Below are 25147 nucleotides of genomic sequence, written 5' to 3' on the forward strand. Positions count from 1 at the left end.
AATTAAATTAACACATAACCAAATAAATAATATATAAATTTGGTAATACCTTTAGGTTTTTTCGAGTTTTTTTTAATTCTAATTTTCATGGGTCATTTACTCATAATTATGTATGCACTGTTTTCTAAAAAATATTTTGACAAGCATTCATTTAATTTTATTAATAAAAAATAACACAAAACTACTAATATATAAATTTAGAAATTCTTTAAGTTTTTTTCCATGACATATTTTCCCAATTTTTTTTTTTTACTTATAGCTAATATATACATTAACAACATTATTAAAAATAGCTTGTCTTTATTCAATTTTTCTAATCATTTAATCAACTAAATATTCCAACAACAAAAAAAAATCACATAATCAACTTCTATAAATAAGTAAAAGATTAATATTTTTTTAATTTTAATATATGTTACAATTAGATAAAAATATAATCAAATTTATAATAAAAATAAAACTTAAGCATAATAATGAAAAATATTTATAAATCTAGGTAATAATTGATGACATATTAAAGTTTGGGAGCAAATTCATATTAAAATAACTAGTTAGTGGTAAAAGAATACTAATTTTTTCATTTAATATACAAGTGATAGCACCTAAAATCATTAACATATATGTATATGGATTGTTGTTCTTTCTAGGTACATTCAAACGTCGCTTTGTATCAGCTATGTTCGACATTCTAGGTACATATCATTTGCTCTCTAAAGTATTTGTTTTAACTATTTATTTTGAGGCTTTTTTTAAAAAAAGTTAAAGTTTATTTTTCCCATAAAAACAGCTATTTTGATTTTCCCTAACAAACCATAATGTAATATCTATAAATTTGTCTCTATTTAGGAATAAAGGATATCTATGAAATGAAATTGTGCCACCATTATTGCTCGACAATCATAGACCACTTCTCCCGAATGTTAAATACATTAGACAAGGAGCACCCTAAGAAAGAGCAAGTGAAGGATGCCTTGCACACTGCTGCTGCTCGAGGGCTTGTTGAGATCTTTGTTGGCATAGCAAAAGCAAATCCTGAGCTCATACATCGCTGTGAGATGTACAAGACACATGCTTTCATGGCGGCCGTTCAAAGTCGACAATCGCAAGTTTATCGCCTTTTGCATGAAGTTTCTACTAAACAAGTGATCGCAACTAGAGTTGGTTCTTCAAAGAATACCATGCTACACATGGCTGGACTTCTCGCACCTTCTGATCAACTAAGTAAGATCCCTGGACCTGCTTTGCAAATGCAAAGAGAACTACAATGGTTTAAGGTGCGCGCAATCAGTTGATGATATTTCATTTAAAATCAAAATCAATCAAGGTGTAATTAGTAACTTTTCTATAACACTTTTTTTGAGAATTGATAACACTTTTGTAGGAAGTAGAGACAATTACATTGCCTCGACATAAGTGGTACAAGAACACACAAGGATTGACACCCCGAGAGTTGTTCACACAAAAACATGAGCCATTGTTGAATGCTGGAGAAAAGTGGATGAAAGATACGGCAAGTTCTTGCAGTCTCGTTGGTTCTCTCGTCGCTACAATAATGTTCGCCGTCGCATTTAGTGTTCCTGGAGGGAACAACCAAGACACGGGTTATCCCATATTCTTGAGCAAAAAGTTGTTTAAGATTTTCATTATATCAGATGCTATATCACTATTCTCATCAACTGCCTCTGTATTAATGTTTCTGGGAATTCTTACATCGCGTTATGCAGAAGATGATTTCCTCAAATCCTTACCAACAAAGCTAATAATAGGTCTTTTCACTCTTTTCTTATCTCTTGCAACAATGACTATAGCTTTTTGTGCTGCCCTTTTAATCATGTTGCACAAAGAGACTGGATTTGTCATCACTCTATTTTTCCTTGCTAGCCTTCCTGTGACATTATTTGGGTGGATGCAGTTTCCTCCTCTGATACAGATTTTGAAATCTACCTATGGGCCAAGCATCTTCAGCCCGAAAGTTCAACGCTGGCTATAGAATTTTTGTTTTGGTTGTAAGGATATATTGGTGTGTTGATGATCATTTATGTATTTATTTGCTTAATTAACTTGGAAAGAAACCTGTTTATATTGAGTGAAACTAATAAGAACATATTTTGATTGTCTATGGTCCTCCTTATTAGCTTCAAAACGATATGCTTAAAATGAACTTTTGAAGCAAAAAGGATCCTAAGGAAGGCAGCAATGGCCTCAAGAGTAACAGTCAAGTTTCTACAAAATTCTATTAGGCTTTATGAACTTAGCTCACAAACATAATCAAAGTTGGCTAACACTCTTTCTGGTTTTCACACACTAGTAGAGTAGGTAATAATCTTATTCTTTCTGGGGTGATTAGTCCTAAAGCTACAAATAGGAACTCATCTGTACAATCTTGAATGTGAGAGATAGACAATGTTACTTAAGGACCAAGTCTTCAGTTATTAACGGTCATAACTACCAAAACTGATTGGCTGGACTTGCAGAGTATGGTATAGCCTAGTTGAATATTCATATAACATGAAACCCAATAAAATTGATGCTATATTTATATTTTAAACAACTTTTACAACAAGAGTAAAAATATATATTTTTGGAAATACATATGTGGGGTCATATAAAAATTTACTATTGAGGTACATTTTATGTACACTTCTTTAGAAACTCCTTTTCAAAATTTGACTTGGCTTCTTCTACCCAAATTAGGACTTCAAATGTTCTCAGAGATGTACAGCAACCAAATACAACCAAAACCAAAATACCAAACACTGCAGCAAGTAACAAATGCAGCAATGACAAGTATAGAAAACACAGGGGACTTTATAGTTCATTTTGCTAGTCTTGCCATCTCAATTTGCTATTCTCAAAGAGTTACAGAATACACTTATATCTCTTTTTTAGTTCTTTCTCACCATTTCAGAACTTCTCTTCTCTCTTTTTCTATATTCTCTACCTTTTTAACCGTACAATTTTTCCATAACTCAGCCAATCATTTGCATCAGAGGTGTAATGATTAAAACACATCAGAAAATGATTGCCAAACCAATTCTGCAGCCCCACGTGTACCAAATGCAAATTCTAGTTGTCACCTTTTAAATCTCCTTTTCTCCACTGTTGAGTTGTTTGCTTTGCCATAAATATATATCAGAACATGTGGTCTGAATAATCCTCAACAATATTGCTCAAGACAATTGTTTGAACACTGAGATATTAGCACATATTCTGAAGATTTTTCACTCACTGTTGCTTTCCCATTGGCTGCAATTGCGCAAGAAGATGAGCTTCGCAGAGAAATTCATAGTTATTTCATCTCTAAAGAAAATGCAGAACCAAATGCAACTTTGGCCAGCATTGCCATAAGCTGTCTTAGTACATTAGTTAACACTTAGTACATATGGTAACTAATGTGAGAGACATCTTTAAATAACAGTGATTATAACTAAAACAAGCATAATCATATTAACTAAAAAGGGTTTAGTTGGTTTGTCGATAATTGACTTTTTCACATATATGTAATAATTTTTTAATATTAAAATGAGTGCTTTAATATTAATTTGGAGTGTAAGTATGACTCCCATTTTCCAAAATCCAACTTCCCTCAAAACCACTTTCTCATATGTGCCCCACAACAACCAGAATATTATTTCCTCAAAAGTTCCCAAAATACAATCCCATTCCTCATTCTAGTCAACCCAAGAAACAGAAATTACCACTCTTTCGTCTATTATAGATAATACTAAATGAGCCATAAGGTTCATAAGACCAAATAAGAACTCTCTCTCTCTATCAGTCCAAATTTTCAAAGATTCTCATATTAAGTACTTACTTTATAGCCTTATAGGTCTATGGAAATACTTGCTCATTCAATTTACATCTATGTTACAGACTTTTTGTTCGAATGTTTAATACAAGTGTAACGACCCGACTTTTCTTAACTAGACCCACCGAACACGACTATGACTATCCGGGGTCAACTGGACCCTTACGGTCAACTTTGGTAAAAATCGGACGTTAAAAAGTAAATAAACTTTAGAGTAAACTTTAGAAAATTTTACATTGGAGTACTTTGAAATAAAATAGTATTTGGATGGGATCCCATAGTTTTAAAAACAAAATGTAGTTTAAACGTAACTTAAGAAATAGTCTGTGGCCATAGGGCCTTCTTTAAGTAGAACTAGTAAACATGAAATTGATAAAACTGTTACTAGACTTAGCGGAAAACTTAAGAGAACCCTGACAACCCTGCAGGTCGGTTGTTTCACAGTATGCATACTTCAGACAGAATCCCCTCCAGCTCATTGCACTGCTCCTTAAGCCTTGCCCTTACCTACACACACAGAGTAACTGATGAGCTATAACGCTCAGTAAGGAAGCTAGCTACAACTCATGATTCTACTATTCAAAACAAACTTTTCATAACAGAAATGCATATCTAGAAACTGCAAACTGAGCAACACTTCTAGCATATTCACATAAGTCAAAGGGCTGCGTAACATACTGAAAACATATAACTGAGCCATCGTGTTATCTGTGGGGTTTTAATCCCAGTGTGGCCTCCACGGCCCAGAGTAACCTCACCTCCCGTACCAAAGGGGTACACTCCGCTAAAACACGATGACTCTACTGACTTGGCGGATAACCCCACTGTACGGCTGCATGGGGAATCCGCCCTCACAAGGTTTCCCTTGACAGTCATAAACATTGCACATACATTCATGATGACTTTACTGCACTAAGCACATTCAAACACGATAGATGGGTACTATCATGCGCATCCAGCCATATAATCACACACATATATAGCATCTAGAATTTAACCAGCAATCTACAAACATGCAAACAATTCACTAGAATCACAACGAGCTAAGTTACTCTTGGTGTATACTTCCTTACCTCTTGTCCTTAGCTTTCGCGAATTATATCTTTGTGAGTATTTCCGATCGCGTTTAGACCCTATAATCATATTGGGACAATATGTCTTAATTTATGCTTTACTAAGATTTTAAATATAAATAAGGGAATTTAAAAATCAAAAACTAAAATTCCCGACCCTGGCCCAAAACCCTAGCCCTTGGGGTAAAATGACCATAATACCCTTCTCATAAATCCCGAACTCAACTTAGAAAATTATTATTTCCTATAATAATTTTATCCTAGACCACGTCCGAAATTTCAAGTCAAAACTCCAATTATTTCTTAAAATTCTATTTTCCGATGCTCGAGTCCAAAACACGAGCCCTGAGTCCAATCCTTGATCTTGAGACTTAAAATTAGTAATATTGTACTTCCTAAAATATTTTCCAAGTCCTTGAAAATATTTCGTAGGTTCTAAGTCGTCAAATCTAAACTTTGAAACTAATTCCCGAACTTCGAATTTTTCTTGAAGCTTACATAATAATTCCCGAGCCTAACTCGTAAATTATTAGTCTTAAATGTTACTTAGATAAATTTTTCTAACCCCGATTCATTAAAATCAGACCTAAAACTTAGAAGTATTTAATCCCAAGCCTTGCTATAAAACCCTAAATTTTTGGGACCAAGTACCATTTTTGGTCTCTTTGGTTACCAAACAGTAACCATTAGTAACTTGTTGCTGAATGGATGAACATGCACGTGAACACCCCCATTGTCTTCTTCCTTGTACACATTCGGCCATTTCTTTCCCAAGCCATACCCGTCTCCATCTTTCCTCACCTAGGCAGTCACGGTTTCACTCCTAACCACCATGACCACCATTCGGCTATCACAACCACCACCCTCATTACCATCGGTCTCCATCCGTGACCACTCAAAGTGGCACTTCCATGCACGGCCAGCCACCATCTTCAATCTTAAACCACCACCAAACCCTCTCAAATATTAAGACCACATATATTATACTATCCCCAAAACCTTAATGAGTGTTTCTAATCCCAAGACACTGATTAAAACCATACATAACAATCCAAAGAAGTCATCACCATCCTAAGAAACAAAGATCAAAAATCGGAAACGTAAAACTACAAAGGAAATCTACTAATATATACCTCTTACTGTGGCCGGTTCTTGGTGGTTTCTTCTTCTCCTCAACTTAGTAGACAAAACTATGAACACAACAAAACCATTTGACATGAATTTGGTACTCAGAATCTAAGAGAAAAATCAACGCAAAGGTAGGTTCGGACTTACGTTTTTCTTCTGACTATTCTTGTACCGAACTCCCTGTAGCACTCCCTTCTTTCTCTTGCTTTCTTCTACAATCAAACATAGGCTCTAAGGACTGTAATCCAAAGAAAAACCAAAGAAAACTCACCTTTGATTCCTCCTTCTTGGACCCGAAGTGAACGTACAAAACAAGAACACAATGTGTTCTTTGTCTCTAATCTCTCACAGTTATCCTCTCACGTTCAAAAATGGCTAACACTAATGAAGAAAGACAACGGTTCTAATTCCCTGCCTGGTAACCTCTAAAAACTGCCATAGCTGTTTAAATTGTGTTTCCCTCCAATAAGTATGTGTGCAGCCAAACACACCACCGTATGCTTCTCAAAATAAAACACTAAAACTATAGCTTAAGAATGGTAAATATAAACTACAGTCTAAACACCAAAAATGCAACTTTGGTTTAACTTATGTCTATGATTTTATGTGAGTCATTTCAACATAAAATCATGATTTTAATCCTATAAAATTCCTTTTGAATTGTTCATAGACTCTTAGTGAATAAGTCACAAAATCATAGTCTAAAATGATTCTATGATTTTATGTGGATTCAAAATACATAAAATCATATATTAAAACTCTTTGAACAAGATGTCCATTTTAGATTTATTTCACATCTAAATCCCACACTATGGTCTAAAGCGATCAACTCACAATTCACCAAATATTATTTTAATTATTATTCATACTCTTTAAAAAAAAAAATTAATTCACAGAATAATGTTTACATAAAACACTAAATAAAAAAAAGAAATCGGGTTATTACACCCTTCCCACCTTAAAAGAATTTCGTCCTCGAAATTTTTCCTTACTCAAACATCTCGGGATACTTCTCACGCATGTCATCCTCCAGCTCCCAAGTAGCTTCTTCAACTGCGCTATTGCTCCACCGGACTTTAAGTAGGGGTATCCTTTTAGTTCTCAACTCTTTGATTCCCCGCTCCAGTATTGTAACTGGTTTAATTTCATAACTTAAGTCCGGTTGTAGCTCTAGCGGTTCGTAACTAAGCACATGGGACTGATCGGACACATACTTCCTGAGCATGGAGATATGGAATACATTGTGGGTACTAGCCAACGCGGGAGGTAGGGCTAATCGATAAGCAACTGGTCCTATCCTCTCGAGGATCTCAAAAGGACCTACATATCTGGGACTTAACTTCCCTTTTTTCCCAAACCTCTTAACACCTTTTGTTGGCGAGACTTTCAAGAATACTTTGTCTCCCATCTCGAACTTGATGTCCTGCCTTTTGGCATTGGCATAACTTTGTTGTCTACTCTGAGCTGTGAGCATATGCCTTCTTATTCTTTCTATAGCACTCGTAGCCTCAAGCACCAGTTCTGGCCCAGCTAGTCGCCTCTCTCCTATCTCATCCCAACGTAAGGGTGAGCGACACTTCCTGCCATAAAGCATCTCGTATGGGGCCATTCCAATGGTTGCTTGGTAACTATTATTGTACGCAAATTCCATGTGGTACAAGTACTCCTTCCAAGAACCCTTGAACTCTAAGGCACAGGCTCGCAGCATATCCTCCAGTATCTGGATGGTTCTTTCTGACCGCCCATCTGTTTGCGGGTGAAAGGCTGTGCTGAGTTTCAACTTCGTACCCACTGCCTCTTGCAAGCTTTCCCAGAAACCTGATGTGAACCTCGGGTCTCTGTCTAAAACTATAGATACTGGTACACCATGGAGTCTGATTATCTCTTTCAGGTACAGCCTTACAAATTGATCCATAGTGTACGTCATTTTCACCGGAATAAAATGAGCTGACTTAGTAAGGCGGTCCACAACCACCCAAACTGCATCGTGACGCTCTGTAGTTACTGGTAGACCAACCACGAAGTCCATAGCGATATCTTCCCATTTCCATACTGGTATTGGTAACGGTTGCAGTAACCCACCGGGTCTTTGGTGTTCTGCTTCCACTTGTTGACAAACCAAGCACTTGGCTACGTACCCGGCTATGTCCCTCTTCATTCCCGACCACCAATACATGGACTTAAGATCTTGATATATCTTTGTTGCACCAGGGTGCAACAAGTAAGGCGTTGTGTGTGCTTCTTTAAGAATCTTATCCTTGACCTCTTGGTCGCTAGGCACACAAACCCTGCCCTTATACCTTAATATCTGGCATTCCGACATTGTGAAGTTCCCACTATTCTCTTCTTGTAACAAGGCTTCTTGTTTAACCAGATTGTCATCCAATTTTTGCTTTTCTTTAATCTCTTCCAAGAGATCTGATTGCAATGTGAGATTGGCTAACTCGCTTGTAACTATTTCTATCCCAACTTTCACTATCTCTTTTTGTAACGGAGCTTCCACCAACCCTAAACCTGCAATGGTGCCATGACTTCGTCGGCTTAAGGCATCAGCCACCACATTAGCTTTTCCAGGATGATAGAGTATCTCGCAATCATAGTCTTTAACTAGCTCGAGCCACCTCCTTTGCCTCACGTTTAACTCTTTCTGAGTGAAAAAATATTTAAGGCTTTTGTGATCCGTGTATATTTCACATTTATCCCCATAGAGATAATGTCTCCATATTTTCAAGGCAAAAACCACAGCCGCCAACTCCAAGTCATGTATTGGATATCTTTGTCCATTTTCTTTTAGTTGTCTAGACGCGTAAGCCACCACTTTTTTGGTTTGCATCAGTACACATCCCAAACACATCTTGGATGCATCACAGTAGACTATAAACTTTTCGTTGCTTTTGGGTACACACAACACTGGAGCAGTAGTTAATCTCTTCTTTAACTCTTGAAAACTTTGTTCACATTTATCAGACCACACGAACTTCTATAGTTTGCGAGTAAGGTTTGTTAGTGGCATTGCCAATTTGGAGAATCCTTCCACGAATCTCCTGTAATAGTCGGCTAGACCAAGAAAGCTACTTACATCAGTGGCATTCTTTGGTATTGGCCAATCCTTGACAGCCTCAACCTTAACTTGGTCCACTGATACTCCGTCCTTGGTTACTATGTGGCCTAGAAATACCACTTCCTCTACCCAAAACTCGCACTTCTTTAGCTTGGCACATAACTGTTGTTCTTTGAACCTCTGGAGCGCCTTTCTCAAATGATCCCCATGCTCCTCCTTTTTCCTTGAATAGATCAAAATATCGCCAATAAAGACGATTACAACTTGTCCAAATACTCTTTGAACACCCTATGCATTACATCCATGAATGCTGCAGGGGCGTTTGTTAGACCAAATGATAGTACTAAAAACTCATAATGTCCATACCGAGTCCTAAAAGCGATTTTGGGTATATCATTTTCCTTTATCTTAAGCTGATGATAACCCAATCTCAAATCTATCTTAGAGAATATCGCTGCCCCTTGTAATTGGTCAAACAAATCTTCAATTCTAGGTAACGGATATTTGTTCTTTATCATCACCTTGTTCAGTTCCCTATAGTCAATCCACATACGCATCGATCCATCATTCTTCTTGACGAATAGTACCGGAGCTCCCCACGGTGAATGACTTGCTCGAATGAATCCTTTGTCAAGCAGCTCTTGCAGCTGTTCTTTCAACTCCTTTAATTCTGAAGGCGACATCCTATACGGTGCTTTTGAAATAGGGGTTGTCTCTGGTGCTAACCCGATCACGAACTCGACCTCTCGATTCGGGGGTAAGCCTGGTAGATCTTCTGGGAACACCTCGGGGTACTCACACACCACTTTAATGTCCTCAAGTCGTTGTGGCGTGTTCTTAGTTGTGTCCACTATACTAGCCAGGAATGCTTGGCACCCTTTTCCCATCATCTTCTTTGCCTTGACCGCTGAGATGATTGGCGTTTTGGGTCCCGTACTTTCTCCCTTGAACACGAACTTATCTTCCCCTTCGGGTTGAAACACTACGATCTTTTTCCTACAATCGATGTTTGCACTATACTTGGAGAGTCAATCCATTCCAAGTATCACGTCATACTCATTCATAGCCAGCTCAATCAAGTCAGCATAGAGTTCTCATCCATCTAAAGTTATCGGCACCGCGTGTACCCATCTTCTAGATGTCATCCTCTCTCCAGATGGCAATGTCGTACTAAAGCCTATCGAAAATACCTCTCTAGGTCTTCCTATTTTCTCAATCGTGCACGTTGATATAAAAGAATGGGTAGCACCCGAATCAACTAACACATTGCATAAGAGATTGGCTATATGAATATGACATGTGCATAAGTGATCCTTTCCGCACTAGCTATTTCTACATCTCAGGCAATCATTGGCTTGAGCCCTTTCATGAACTTTTCGACCTTAGCTTCCTCGTTGGCCACTAAATTTCCAGCAAACTTAGCCAACCTGTTGAACTGTTGCACATATTGAGCTTTTGTGGTATCTTATTGGATCAGGTTCACAAATTCATCCACCTTAGAAGCTCTGATAGTCTCATTGTAAAACTGTTCGTTGAAAGCTTGTACGAACTCCGCCCATGTCATAACTCTAACATTCTAGATAAGCTTCATGTTCTCCCACTACATGCGAGCGTCCTTCTTTAGCATATATGTAACACGAGATACTTTAGCTCGGTCTTCCAACTGCATTAATTCGAAAATGAGTTCAATAAAACTCATCCATTCTTCAGCTTCCATAGGATCCACGCCTCCTTCGAAAGGTTGAGGGTGCAGCTTCCGGAAATGTTCGTATACCGGATTTGGTTGAGCAAGTTGTTGTGGCCTCACTTCCACAACTTGCTGGGCTGGTGGCCTTCCAACCCTAGGTGCCCAATTAAGTTCTTTTCGAAGACGAGCAATCTCTTCAGCTTGTGCCTGACTAATTCCAAACAGCATAGCTGCATCCATGTTGGCATTTCCTGGGTTCAGGTTTTCTGGTGCCTGATCCCTATTCACTCCTCGACGTACACCTCTTCATGGAGACATCACGATTCGTTCGAAATACTTAAGCCATATAGTTTAAACTATGAACGATAAATCTTCTATCCACTCAGAAAAAGGCCTACCTCATTCTATTCAAAACTCTAAAAGAAGCATAGCAATAATATAAACTGAGTTTCAAACCTAACATACTTCATACAATTGTATAATAAGAAGAAAAGAGCATATAATTCATCATTAGTATTACTTCAAACTTGATACATGATTTCGATACATAAGTAGTCAACTGAAAATAAATGAAATACAACACTCTAACATCATAAAAATCATGCAAACATATCCTAGAACAAGGACAGAACCCCCCGTTTCCTCACTGACCGGAAATGAAATGACTTTTAAATCCCAATTCTAGCCCTGGGTTGACTATTATTAGTGTCATAAACTACCATATGGACTGGGAACGATTCCTCATATTCGTTCCTAAGTCCTGGAGATAATTCCCTAATTACTCCCCTAGGTAGCTTAGGGGTTCCTTGTACCCACCTCTTCTTACTATAGTTTAATTTCTTGATCCCTAAAGGGTTAAGCCTAACTTTCTTGGCTATGTTCTCAACGTAGATCCTAGGGAATCTCTTTCCCATAGCCGAATATTGATTTGGGGCTTGACCTTCTAAGTGAGCTACCTCACTCCAAGCCTGGTTAAGAGCATCCCTAACACTCTGCCAAGAGATTGTGCTCATTAGAACCTCAAAACACTATAGACACTTAAGTAAACCCCCTATCCACTTAATCTCTTGAATGGCATAGTTCACTGCCATGATATGCCTAATTAACCTCTCAAAATCATCATAGTTACCCTCAAGGCTCATTTTCATTTCCCTAGTCCTTTGGATCCAATAGTCTCAGGTTTCCTTAGACCCTCGCCCTCGGCCGGACATAACGGTTCTCTTCATCATCACCATTATCTAGTCATTACGAAACCCACAATTATTGTTAGACTAAAAAATAATTGCAAAACTTAGAAATATACTTACAGTGCAGTAGCTGGGGCCTTTCTGATCTTCATATGCATACTGTGAGGGTCTACAGGAGCCTAAGTAACGTAGTCTCTGATACCAAATGTAACGACCCGACTTTTCTTAACTAGACCCACCGAACACGACTATGACTATCCGGGGTCATCTGGACCCTTACGGTCAACTTTGGTAAAAATCGGACGTTAAAAAGTAAATAAACTTTAGAGTAAACTTTAGAAAATTTTACATTGGAGTACTTTGAAATAAAATAGTATTTGGATGGGATCCCATAGTTTTAAAAACAAAATGTAGTTTAAACGTAACTTAAGAAATAGTCTGTGGCCATAGGGCCTTTTTTAAGTAGAACTAGTAAACATGAAATTGATAAAACTGTTACTAGACTTAGCGGAAAACTTAAGAGAACCCTGACAACCCTGCAGGTCGGTTGTTTCACAGTATGCATACTTCAGACAGAATCCCCTCCAGCTCATTGCACTGCTCCTTAAGCCTTGCCCTTACCTACACACACAGAGTAACTGATGAGCTATAACGCTCAGTAAGGAAGCTAGCTACAACTCATGATTCTAATATTCAAAACAAACTTTTCATAACAGAAATGCATATCTAGAAACTGCAAACTGAGCAACACTTCTAGCATATTCACATAAGTCAAAGGGCTGCGTAACATACTGAAAACATATAACTGAGCCATCGTGTTATCTGTGGGGTTTTAATCCCAGTGTGGCCTCCACGGCCCAGAGTAACCTCACCTCCCGTACCAAAGGGGTACACTCTTATGTGACACCCCACGTCACTATGGCTGCTTTTTGGAATGACGACTGGCCCTACAAACCAAGATAAGTCTTTCCAGCGTGCTTTGTCCTCACTCGCACACTTCCCGGGAAAACTTCCCAGGAGGTCACCCATCCCTAGATTACTCCAGGCTAAGCACGCTTAACCATGGAGTTCTCAAGTGATGGGCTCCGAAAAGAAGATGCACCTTCCTGATATAGGTAGTACCCATCAATCCATTTAAGCCTTCTTCAACTGTGTAGTCCCATACCTACATAATCTTAGAATCATCACACTTGACCTTCCCCAGGCAGTGTGGGATTGCACAGCTTACCCGGTCTTTCCCCTTACGGATCACAGGATTTTGACTGTCACAACAAGCCAGCCAGTCAATGAGATCTTCTCTTGCAAAAACTTTGTCAAATTTTACTTTTTCTTTTATCAAGTTATGCATCAGTTTGTAGATTTGTGGTGGAATTTCATATATAAGTTATGCATCATAAATTTTCATGTAACCAGTGCTTATTTCTTGGTTATATTAAAGAAATATATATATATATATAAATTCATGCTCGAGTTCCAATTTCACGTTACCATTATATCCTTCTGTACGAGATGTTATAATACACATCACTTAGAAATTATTTCAACACTTCAAAATAAGACTATATGTATAAGTTTCTCATCACACTCTTGCCTCACTACAAGGAAATAAGTCTAATAATGGCTTATTATAATCAAGAAAACGTTCAAGAATCACTTTTATTGTCATGAATAGCACATTCTCTTCTGGCATAGATTCATATATACTACATGTAGATTACTAATACCAATCATCATTGCAGTTTTGAACGAAATAAATAGAAATTGTAATAATTCAAATTCTAAAAATTTACATGATAAACTCTGATTTGTTGTATGAATTATCATCGCGCCTCGACAGCTGTTATGCTTGTATTGCATGATGGTGTCTTAGAAAAGGGGGAATGATATCCCGCCCACAAATCTGTGTTGGTGAAATAGGCTGGTGGTTTGGGTTGAGGCAACACTTTCTCACCGCTCAACATTAGAATAACAGAAGATATATTAGGCCTATCAATAGGTTTTTGTTGCACACACAAGAGACCGATGTGGATGCAACGCAATGCTTCTTCCATGTTGTCGTTTGGATCTCTTAACAAGCACTTATCAATAAACATAAATGCGTTGCCTTCTTTCATCAAAGTCCATGCCTAACAAATATTATAAAAATATAAATAAAAAAGAAAAAGCTAAATACTTACCAATCCAATTAGGTTAAGTATGCTATCCAAATACTTACCAATCCAGTAAGGTTAAGAATGCTATCTTCATCGTACAGGTCTCTACTTTTCTTTCCACTTACGATTTCAAGCATCAATGTGCCAAAACTAAATACGTCAGATTTTGTTGAGAATAAGCCATTAGAAGCATATTCTGGAGCCAAATAACCACTACATTTGCATAAAATAATTTATTACTATACAAGAGATTTATAATAAAGAAACTAAAAGGATTTCAAAGATGACTTACTAAGTTCCAACTATTTTGTTTGTGTTTCCTTCTATTTGGTCTCCACCAAAACATCTAGCCAAGCCAAAGTCTGAAATTTTGGGATTCATGTTTTTATCAAGTAACACATTACTGGCTTTGAGATCTCGATGTATAATTCTCAATCTAGAATCATGATGAAGATAGAGAAGCCCCTTAGCAATTCCACATATAATCTCAAAACGTTTAGGCCATTCTAATAGTATGCTTTGCCTTTCATCTGCAAATATTGGTTTCTAATTTTATTAAAACAAAATAAGAAAATATATATTTATAGAACATGACATGTATTAAAAGAGGTGAAAAGAGTCTTACCAAAGATAAAATGGTCAAGGCTTTTGTTGGACATATACTCATAAATTAATAATTTCATTTCTCTATGAATACAATAACCATATATCTTTACAAGATTTCGATGTTGAAGCTTGGCAATTAGTTTAATTTCATTTTTGAACTCAGTGACTCCTTGTCTAGAACACATTGATAGTCTCTTCACAGCTATTTCTTGACCTCCTTCAAGTATACCCTAATATATCACAATGAAGTAATTATTTACTTATTTCAATCTTTAATTACCAATCGATATCTGGTAAAAAGAATAGAGAATATTCTGAAGCAGGTAAATGAGAACTTACTTTGTATACAGGTCCAAAACCACCCTCTCCAAGCTTATTATTCTCTGAAAAATTACTAGTGGCAGTAATAATTGTATGCAGATCAAACAATGGAAGCTCCAAGTCTTCATCTTGGCTTTCGTTTATCTCAAATGAATTATTAGTGGCTGTGAAGATTAAAACCTCAAAACAATAAGAAAACCTATACAATCTTGTAAAACCAGTGTTACAACCTCTAGCTCTTTTTGTCTATCTCTTTACAATATTCAATAGCTTCCTATATATATATATGGAAGACTTCTCAATGGTTACTACCCATAGATGGTTACTAACAATTACGATGATGTTGCAACATAGTAACTTGGTATAGCAAGTCACCAACAAGTAAATATTTTTTTTCTATATTAATTTCGAATTTAGTTATTTTTTTTGCCATAATTAATGGTGTGTTTTCAACCAATGAGAAACACTAGCTATATTTAGAAATTGACATACATTTGAAAAATGAAAAAGTTTACAATATTATATTTTCATAATAAATACATATTTTTCATCAGGTAACCCTTCCAAAAATTTGAAAAAATCAAAATTTATTTTTAGAAATATTAATGAACAACTATAAATATGAATCATTGATCCTAATCCAATAGTTAATGTTAAAGTAACCATCTATGGGTAGTAACCATTAAGAGTACACCCATATATATACATATATATATATATATATAAGAACGAAAGAGCAAATAGAAAACATGGAAGAAACGGTTACATGTAAAGTCATTAATCTGAAGTCCCATTAACTAACCCCTAATGCCCTCCTAACCACCAAAGAGATTGAAATTAGAGGCACAAGTTTAACAGTGGTAGTATTAATAGTTACATTTCTCAGTTTCGTATATCTCTTCCATATAAAAAGAAAGTGTGTACATAACAAAAAATTTTAGTTTTAACGATTTGTTTGGCTAACTTTAAGGGAATATTCTAAATATTTAACGGAATATATCTTTAAAACTAACTAAAAATAGATATTTATTAATTATATTAATATAAATTCAAATATATTAAATATTATTATTATAATAATATTTAATATAAGACTACATACATAATGATTATATTAATTCAAATTCAAATATTATAAAATATCATTATTATAATAATATATAATACAAGACTAGATATTTAATAATTATATTAATATAAATTTAAGTGTTATAAAATATTATTATGATAATAATATATAATTCTAATTTTTTACTAATTATATTAATATGACTTTAAATATTATAACATATTATTATTATAATAATATTTAATACAAGACTAAATATTTAATACTTATATTAATAAAATTTTAAATACTATAAAATATCATTACAATAATAATATATAATACATAATATTAATTTTTAATAAAAAAAATGATCATTTATGTTTAAAAAGTTATCATATTATATATATATTAAAAAAATTATAAATAATGTTTTTGTTTAATTTTTCATTTAATATGTTTATATCATTTTTTTAATTTTATATATAATATTGGTTATATATTTGAAATATATATGACAATGATACAAATTTAATACAAATAATTATTAAATTCTATAAATAAAACTAAGCAAAAGTGTCTTCTATCTAGTGTATATATATCTTCTATATAAAAAGTGTATTGATAATGGAAATTCTTGATTTTAACCGTTTGTTTTGTTATCTTTAACGGAATATTCTAAATATTTAATAGAATATACATTTAAAACTAACTTAAAAATAGATATTTATCAATTATATTAATATAAATTTAAATATTATAAAATATCATTATTTTTAGAGGAAATTACATTTTATATAAAAATTTTAATAGAGTGTGCAAAAATATGATTTTTTTTTCAAAAAAAAAAAAGTAATCTATGGCATTTTTTTTTTAATAATTTTCACTTTTATGGGTTTATTTTTCCATATTTTTGTATAAAAGTTGGTTTATGTCATAATTTTACTCTTAATCAAGTTTTATTAATTTGGAAGGGTATGTATTTTAATTTGATTATTATTTTTTTTAGCTTATTAGCATTTTTATATTACTAATTTTAAATTAAAATTTTCTTTGGTTGTTTTGTAATTTTTTTTTTTTTGTAATATGAATTGTGTTTAAAATGATTTTTTAGTTATTATAAAAAAAAAAATTCTTCTTTCTAGATTGTTCATTTCTTTTTTCAAATATTTTATAAGTTAACCAGTTACTTGATTGATCTTTGATAGTTATGTAAAAAAAAATCATAGAGCTAGGTTAAATAACATGTATCAGGAGGGGTAACCAGTTATCCTGAGAGGAGTAAATTTCTGCCATAAGAGAGGTAACCAGTTACCATAAGAGGGGTAATATGAAAAGAAACATCAAATTTGAAGGAAAAAGAGGAAGAACACTTCATTAAAAAAGGAAGAAGAAGTAACTATGATTTTAGTAACATAGGTAACTAGTTACCATAAAGAACTCAGAAATATACACACATCAGAATGTGAAGGTAACCAGTTACCCTTAGAAATATACACACAAATAATGTGAAGGTAACCACTTACCCCCAGAAATGTACACACAAAGAACGGGAAGGTAACCAGTTACCACATACATGAAAATAGAAAGAAAAAAAATCTGATCCACCCCTTTCCCTTCTCTCTCATCTTCTTCATATAATTTTTTTTTCTAGATTTGAATGTTCACATCAGGGTAACAAGTTACACATTCACGTTTTCATATTTTTATTAGTTTTCTTTCCAAATTTTGGTGTTCCTATAAGTGTTACAGTAAATAGAAAATTCTATTTTAATTTTTTTACATATAGTTGAAAAAACTATAAAAAAAATTACAATAATAAAAGATAACAAATAAAAAATAGTAAAATAATTATGTAATGTTAAAACATATGTGTGAAAAAAATGAAAAAAAAAAAAAGAAAATTGAATGAGAAAAGAATAAGTACAAAAAATGAAGACAAAAGAAAGAAAAAAAAAAACTTAGGAAAGAAAACTAAAAAAATATGAAAAAAAAATGAAATGATGAAGGAAAAAAATAGATGAATGAATAAAAATGAAAAGAAGAAGAAAAAAATTGGAAAAATGGAAAAAAAATATGAATGAAAAAATTGATAGAAAAAAATGAAAAAAAAAAGGAAAAATGGAAGAAGAAAAAAAAGAAAGAAAAAAAAAGCTCGTATGTGTGAAAAAAGAAAAAAAAATGGAAGGAGAAAATAATAAATAAATAAATGAAGAAAAAAAAAAGATGAAAGAAAACTGAAAAAATATGGAAAAAAAAAACAAAACAATACAAATGAGAGAAAAATAATAGATAAATGAATAAAAATGAGAAGAAGAGGATGAAGAAGAAGAATGGAAAAATTGAAAGAAAAAAAAGGATTAAGGGAAAAATTGGTGAAAGAAAAAAATGGAAGAAAAAATAAGGTATGAAAAAAATAAATAAAAAATAATTGAAAAAGTTAAGGAAAAAATAAAATAAAATAAATTTTAAAATCAAAGAAAACATAACTATGATAAAAAATGTGACATTTCTATATTTTAGTAGAGCTGTAAATACGGGTTGAGGTTTCTAGCACGGCACGAGCACGACACGACACGAAAAAATATGGGCTTGGGCCAAGTACGACACGAATTAAAAATTGGCACGGCACGGCATGGTACGACATGGGCTTGAGCACGACACAACACGACAATCTCCGAAGGCACGACACGAAAGCACGAACAAATTAGCCCGAAAGCACGACCCGATAAAATACCCAATATTTTTACATTAATAATGATAATAAGTTTTTATTTGTCAATTATTTATAAATTAAAATGATAATAAAAGTCTATTATTTTTCTCAATTTCTATATTTTTATAATTATATTAATTTATTTTAAGATTTGTGAGTTAAATTTTTTAGCATTTATTAGTAGGTATTCAAATTCTAATAATTATATTTGATATAATTTTGGGTAAAGTATTGTTAAAAAGTATATAAAAATATCTAAAACTATAATTCACACAAAGAAATGTATTTGGATTGGTGGTAAGTCTGTTGATTGTTAAAGAAGAGGTGGAGGGTTCAATTCTCTAGCCTCACATTTTTTTGCAATAATAAAAGTGGGCCGACCCAGCCCGGCATGAATTGAAATACGGGCCCGGCCCGAATTATTCAGAGGCACGAAAATGTGGGTCAGGCTGGGCCAGGACGGCCCATATTTACAGCTCTATATTTTAGTTAGCTACTAATTGTGTTTCTCATACTTTAATTGTTTCTTTAATAAATTTTCTTGTACATATTAAAAAAAGTATATGTAGCGTCTCAGAATTTCACTTAGCTAGATATTAGTAGTGGTAGCTTAGTATTTTAGTTTTTGTGGATATTGGTTCAAGGCAGGAATTAGTTGGAAACTCGTAAAGATAGTTATGAATTTTATAAGTTTAGCCTATAGTTTAGAAATATTAATTTTAACATAAGGTCTAATAAATATAGCTAGTCCTAGAAATATTATTTATTATAATCTAAGGTTTAGATAGAATAACTAAGAATGTGACACTTGTCACATGTATGTTTATTAAGGATTTAAGCATTTTAAATGAATAAATTAATAAAGGATAGATCTATATGGTCTAGAACCTTCCAGCAACTATTAGGATTACATTTTACTCAGTCAAAGTTGTTTTACCAAACTTCAAGTGTGCTGAAAACGTGCAAAAATGTGTTTAAAGTACCAGTGTATGCTGATATATCGTAGTTATAGGGCTGATACATCGCCTATGGATGATACGGAAAACACGTCGACTTTGCACGAACGAAACCAGGGAAGCTCGGGGCATAGGTATAGGCGATATATCGCCTAGGGTAGGAGATATATCGGCTCTTGGAACCATTTTTGAAACTTTGTGGATTTAAACTAGAAACAACCCTCAACAACTTTGACTTGTTCCTGAACATCTTTGACCGAGTTTTGGGCATCTCTTGAGCGAAAATTGTATTTTTAATCATTTATTTATTCATTTTAAAATGAGTTAGTTTCACTCCTTGAACTCTATAAATAGGACCCTTCACTCAGCCATTTTATTCATCATTTAAGCACAGTTCAAAGCCTCTAAGCACCTAAGTTTGTTCTAGAGAGAAACACTAGGGTTTTGGGGTTAAAGCTTTCAAATCTAAAGCTTTTCTAAACATTTGGGAAGTAAGCTATTGTGTGATTTTGATGTTTGAGGTATAGATCAAAGCTCTAAGCTATCTAAGGTACTGTTAATCTTCAGCTTTATTCCATTTTCATTCGTCTTATTCTTTTCTTTTATTTCAAAACCTAACTTGCTACTATGGCTTATGGTTAGGTGTTTGAGTTTCTTGAAACTTAAGGTCTTCGGTAAGTTACTATCTTGATGATTTGGATCTTCTATTCATCTTCTTTCTCTAGAGGACTTATGGTTTCTTATGTTTGGTTTTGTTATATTATTTCATATAATATAATATTAGATTAAATAATGTGACAAAATGTGATTTGTCACATCTTGTAACATATTATTGAGAGTCACAAAATTGGACACATGTGTGTGCCCAAATGTGACATATTTTGGAGTTACAAAATCAGTTACAAATTTGTAACTCCCAAATATTACCCAATAATGTGTATATTATATGTTACACATTTGAGATTGGATTTCATAAAGCCATTATGAAATATGGTTGTTGGAGATATGATTTTAACCCCAATAATGTGTTTTGGGAGTTACAAAATCATTTGGGAGGGTTTGGAACCGTTTGGAAAAACAGCACATTTTCAAGTGCTGAAAATGGGCTGTGGCTGCGGCCACTGAATGATGGTGGCCGCGGCCTGGGGGACAGAGAGCAGTGGCCACAGCCACTGATGTCCCTGGCCGCGACCACAGGTGCATTTCAGGCCAAATTTTCAGTTTTTTCCAAATGTGTTGAACGGTTCTAAAAACCCAAATAACTCCCAAATCTCAATTTTAATTCCATATTAATCCAATTAAACATTGGTAACAGCCATGGGGGTTGGTGGAATTTGAAATCCAAAGGGTATCTCAAACTCTATAAATAGGAGCCTAATGCTCACTTGTATTACATACCATTTTTCATCCACAAAGTACTTGGCTGAAAAATACACCTTGAGGCTTGATAATTCCAGAGAGCTATTTCCTAGAGAGATCCCTTAGTGCTTAGAGAATAGGGAGAAATAAGCTTTTGGACAAAGGTCTTGAACCTTGTTCAAGTTGGTGATCCCCACTACTCTACACTTTGGTTGTGTGAGAGTTTGTTTGTGTTTTCATTCTTTTGTTCCTCTTTTTCTTCTTATTTACTTGTATTATTATAGTATTGAGTTTGTAATCTTCTTCTTCTACATCCTTTTATTTACTTGTATTTTGAGCAATTGAGTTGTAATACTTATTTAATCAATATTATCTTGTCCATTGTATTTTTGCATAGAGTTGTATTTGGTTTTTCCATAATTCCATTGAGCAATAATACATATTTTTCTAACAGGTTTTAGGAGTTTCCAATCCCGCTCTTGTCTCCAATATCCCTATTTTTTGTAAGGAAAATTAGGTAGTTTAGTTTATGATCTCGTTTATGTTTTGTATGACTTAACATTTTAGGTACAATAAATGGGTAAGTGTGTCTGGACCTAAGGTGTCTAATGATGTATGATAGACTTATGTCCGGTAGGATCGGTTGCCACAATTTTATGACGGACCTAAGTTGATGACCGGTGTATGACGGACTTTTGTCCGGAGCTTAATTGTCACCCCATGAATAAACACTTATCTTTTTATTATATCTAATTTGTTATTATAATCTATGACCTATAGTTACGATTATGACTTATGACCTATGATTTATGACTACGATTATGACTTAGATTATGATTTATGACTATGATTATGACTTAGGCTATGATATGACCTATGGTTATGTGATGTGATATAATTAGTATAACTAAGTTTTGTTATGACTCTTGTGTAATTTATGATATGTTGATTAAATGATTATATGACTAACCGTTATTTTTATTTTCCTTACTGGGTTTAGAAGCTCACCCCTTATGATGTTGTTGTATAGAAAATTGATGATAGAAAGGCCAGTTGCGAGTGGGACCTAGGAGCTTCGTGATGTACTTGTGAGGACCATATAGTTGAGAAAGATCAAGCGAGCCTAATTATTTATTTTTATTAAAGAATGTTTTCTTTTAAAGTTTTATTTAAAAGTTGCTCATTTTAAAGACAATTATTTTATTTTTTGTAAAACCATGGATCCATATATTTATTTTCAAGTTTTATTCAATAAAAAAAGCAATATTTATGATTATGATCCAACGCTGTGTTCTCGATAATTTATGAGAAATTAGGGCGTTATGGTATAAATCCCATATTTGTGCACATTGATGGTGAAAAAGCCATATTTTTTTTTAAAATTCCTTATTTTTATCAATATTTTCCACCTATGACACATGACAGAGCCAAACAGATCAATGGGCCCTCACAAGAGGTCTGGGCCCAACTGGGGCCCAGTTAACAATGAATAAGGAAGCCCTGGCGGCCCAGACCATACTAAGTCCGATGACAGGCAAGTAACGTAAGCATAGTGAGAAGGCCGAAACTAAGGTGTTGGCCCGCATATAATAAAATATTTTTATTATAATAATATTTAAGACAAGATTAAATATTTAATACTTATATTAATATAAATTTAAATATTATAAAATATTATTATAATAATAATATATAATACATAATCTTAATTTTTATTAAAAAAATTATCACTTCATATTATATATGATTTTTTAAAAAATCATAAAAAATGTTTTGGTTTAATTTTTTATTTAATATGTTTATGACATTCTTTTTTTATATAATATTGTTTATTTATTTGAAATTTATATGACAATGATATAAATTTAATAAATATAATTAATAAATTCTATAAATAATACTAAGAAGTTGCATTTTAGTTGTATCTAGTATATATATGAAACAATAGTCTAGTCTATGTGTTCAAACACAATTTTATGCCATTTGTTAGTAATAAAAACTATTTGATTTCTTCATAAATGTTTCTCTGCTATAATATTTCATAAAAAAAATTGAAGTCAAGGGTAGAGACTTTTACCAATAATGTCTCCTCCTCCTGTGAATGTAAAACCCAATTAAAATAATAAGCCCAACAGCTAATCCGACTATGATAGCAATAATTATCACTGCTCTCTCCACCTTGAACTTATGATTACGATCAGTTCTTTCTTTTTCATCAAAAAGTTTTGGAGCTGAGAAAAGCAAAATAGAATATTTAAGAAAACCCATCTAAAACATACTGGTTATAACCACAAAACAGAATACATAATGTGCACTTGATATAATATATAATATATATATATATATCTGTACCTGTTGCTGAAAACGGTATTCGAATATATACATCTTGTCGGCCATAAGGAGCTTGTCGAATATCAAACAGATCTCCGAACCAGAGAACGCAGTCACTGACTTCAAAGCCATAAGCCATGCAAGAGCAATTGCTCAAGCATTTAGCATTGCATTCGTGCAGATTCATACTCTTATTTGCCCAAATATATTGAGCATTGGGCACTTTCAAGTCAGAAAAGCCAAGGAACACATCTTTCTCTTTATCATCGCAGCTCACAGAACCGTTTCTCACACACCCTTCTGACCAATGCATCACCTTCCAATTTTCTTGATTCTTTGGCTTAAACCCTTCTAAACATTGGCAGATTGGCTTATTCACTTCATTTGAACCACATTCTGAATTAGCTCCACAGATGCCATAGTAGTCACACTGGTCTCCTGGAATTGTGTAATAAGAATGCCAAATTTTGTCTTCTTCTCTCCATTCTTTGTATTCAATTCTTTTGCCCAGGACAATTCTTAAGATCATTGATGTACTGTTGACGCTGTAAGTGAAGTAAACTTCATCATCGTTGTGCACGAATTCGTAATCAGACCCGTACCAAGGATATGATAAAGTATTAAAAGCTCCGCTGAAACTTATGCCATCCCAAGGCCCTTCTCGAAACAATTTTGCAGACCCATTACGGATAAATAGTTGAGGGTATGTATGGTGTGGTTCATCAAGCTCAATCCCATAAGTGAAATCTCCATCGCAGGGGTCATCGGAACTCTTCCACGATGATAAACGTCTATTGAGACCTCTCCTCAAGTCCCATCCCAATTTCATTCCTGGTAACATCGTATCAGTAGGATAATCAAAGCTTTCCCACAAATAGTTGTCTGTATTCTCGTCTTTCTCATCTCTCAAAACCAAGTTACCATTATCCAAGAGTTGAACAAGTGGTTCCTGTGCTTGTTTCGACGAGTTTGTAGACCAAACGACCCTCTTATTCTGTCCGTAAAGCACAAGATTTCCTGTGTCGTCTATAGTCAACGAGCCAGATGAATCGTCGATCGGTTCACACCTGTTTGCCACCCAAACAGCAGTTTGAACTGAGATGTTCTTATACCGAATTCCCAGAAAACGATTCTTTGAAATAGCTGGAGTAAAGAATCCCAGTTCAAAAAGTCCTTCTCTAGATACCAAAGTTGTGTTATCACTCATAAATTCTGAAGGTCTAATGGTATCAAGCACAGCAAAAGTTGTTCTGGAAAGAGAAAGTCTCAAAACAACAAAGGTAGCCAGAAAAGAAAGGAACTCCATTTTTTTTCTAATTCATGATGGTGCCAATTATATGATCCATTTTATAGAACTTATTAGTGATGATATAAGTCAAGAGACACGGCAATGGAGTTAATGTTATTGGGGTAGTTAGTTAGTTCGTTTTCAGACAAATTGTTGTGGAAAAATCTTAGTCAATATATGGATAAACACACTAGTCCAGCCATTAAATGAATAAACACACTTGTATCCTCAAGTGATCATAATGCACTTGTATCCTAAAGCAAGTGAATGATCAGCCATTAAATGAATCCCCAAGACCACTAAAGTGACCAATGATACAACTCTAGCTCTATATTGAACAATGCATATTAATTAATATTTGGTTTAGTAGTTTATTGAGTTTAAGAAAAGTCTCAAAACAAGTTAACCAGAAAATAAAAATAAAT

General features: G+C 34.0%; 4 protein-coding genes across 4 annotated transcripts; 1 reads left to right on the forward strand and 3 right to left on the reverse strand.

Moving 5' to 3' along the window:
* The first annotated feature begins 861 nt into the window (after nt 1-861).
* On the forward strand, nt 862-2113 carry LOC133789207 (ankyrin repeat-containing protein ITN1-like). Its single transcript, XM_062226973.1, has 2 exons — nt 862-1274; nt 1382-2113. The coding sequence occupies exons 1-2, from the start codon at nt 867-869 to the stop codon at nt 1988-1990; spliced, it is 1017 nt and encodes a 338-aa protein (XP_062082957.1). The 5' UTR covers nt 862-866; the 3' UTR covers nt 1991-2113.
* An 11651-nt stretch (nt 2114-13764) lies between these two features.
* LOC133792638 (G-type lectin S-receptor-like serine/threonine-protein kinase At4g27290) lies at nt 13765-14234 on the reverse strand. The gene is made up of 2 exons (XM_062230544.1): nt 14160-14234; nt 13765-14070 (listed from the first exon to the last, which is right to left on the reverse strand). The coding sequence occupies exons 1-2, from the start codon at nt 14232-14234 to the stop codon at nt 13765-13767; spliced, it is 381 nt and encodes a 126-aa protein (XP_062086528.1).
* Nucleotides 14235-14388: 154 nt separating this feature from the next.
* Nucleotides 14389-15157, reverse strand: LOC133789210 (G-type lectin S-receptor-like serine/threonine-protein kinase At4g27290). Its single transcript, XM_062226977.1, has 3 exons — nt 15043-15157; nt 14723-14933; nt 14389-14627 (listed from the first exon to the last, which is right to left on the reverse strand). Exons 2-3 carry the CDS (start codon nt 14886-14888, stop codon nt 14389-14391), a joined length of 405 nt encoding a protein of 134 aa, XP_062082961.1. The 5' UTR covers nt 14889-14933; nt 15043-15157.
* Nucleotides 15055-24741, reverse strand: LOC133789202 (G-type lectin S-receptor-like serine/threonine-protein kinase At4g27290). The gene is made up of 3 exons (XM_062226966.1): nt 23456-24741; nt 23181-23334; nt 15055-15188 (listed from the first exon to the last, which is right to left on the reverse strand). The coding sequence occupies exons 1-3, from the start codon at nt 24738-24740 to the stop codon at nt 15182-15184; spliced, it is 1446 nt and encodes a 481-aa protein (XP_062082950.1). The 5' UTR covers nt 24741; the 3' UTR covers nt 15055-15181.
* Nucleotides 24742-25147: the final 406 nt, after the last annotated feature.

This window comes from Humulus lupulus, chromosome 7 (genome assembly GCF_963169125.1).
Source record: "Humulus lupulus chromosome 7, drHumLupu1.1, whole genome shotgun sequence".
Lineage (NCBI taxonomy): Eukaryota > Viridiplantae > Streptophyta > Magnoliopsida > Rosales > Cannabaceae > Humulus > Humulus lupulus.

Bases quoted from the DNA above. Each gene is read 5' to 3' on its own strand.
- LOC133789207 (XM_062226973.1), top strand. From the start codon at position 867: ATGAAATTGTGCCACCATTATTGCTCGACAATCATAGACCACTTCTCC. The intron at 1,275-1,381 runs GTGCGCGCAATC...ACACTTTTGTAG, and splicing joins GAGAACTACAATGGTTTAAG to GAAGTAGAGACAATTACATT.
- LOC133789210 (XM_062226977.1), bottom strand. From the start codon at position 14,888: ATGTGTTCTAGACAAGGAGTCACTGAGTTCAAAAATGAAATTAAACTA. The intron at 14,628-14,722 runs GTAAGACTCTTT...CAATATTTGCAG, and splicing joins CCTTGACCATTTTATCTTTG to ATGAAAGGCAAAGCATACTA.
- LOC133792638 (XM_062230544.1), bottom strand. From the start codon at position 14,234: ATGCTTGAAATCGTAAGTGGAAAGAAAAGTAGAGACCTGTACGATGAA. The intron at 14,071-14,159 runs GTAAGTATTTGG...AATATTTGTTAG, and splicing joins TTCTTAACCTTACTGGATTG to GCATGGACTTTGATGAAAGA.
- LOC133789202 (XM_062226966.1), bottom strand. From the start codon at position 24,740: ATGGAGTTCCTTTCTTTTCTGGCTACCTTTGTTGTTTTGAGACTTTCT. The intron at 23,335-23,455 runs GTACAGATATAT...TGCTTTTCTCAG, and splicing joins AATACCGTTTTCAGCAACAG to CTCCAAAACTTTTTGATGAA.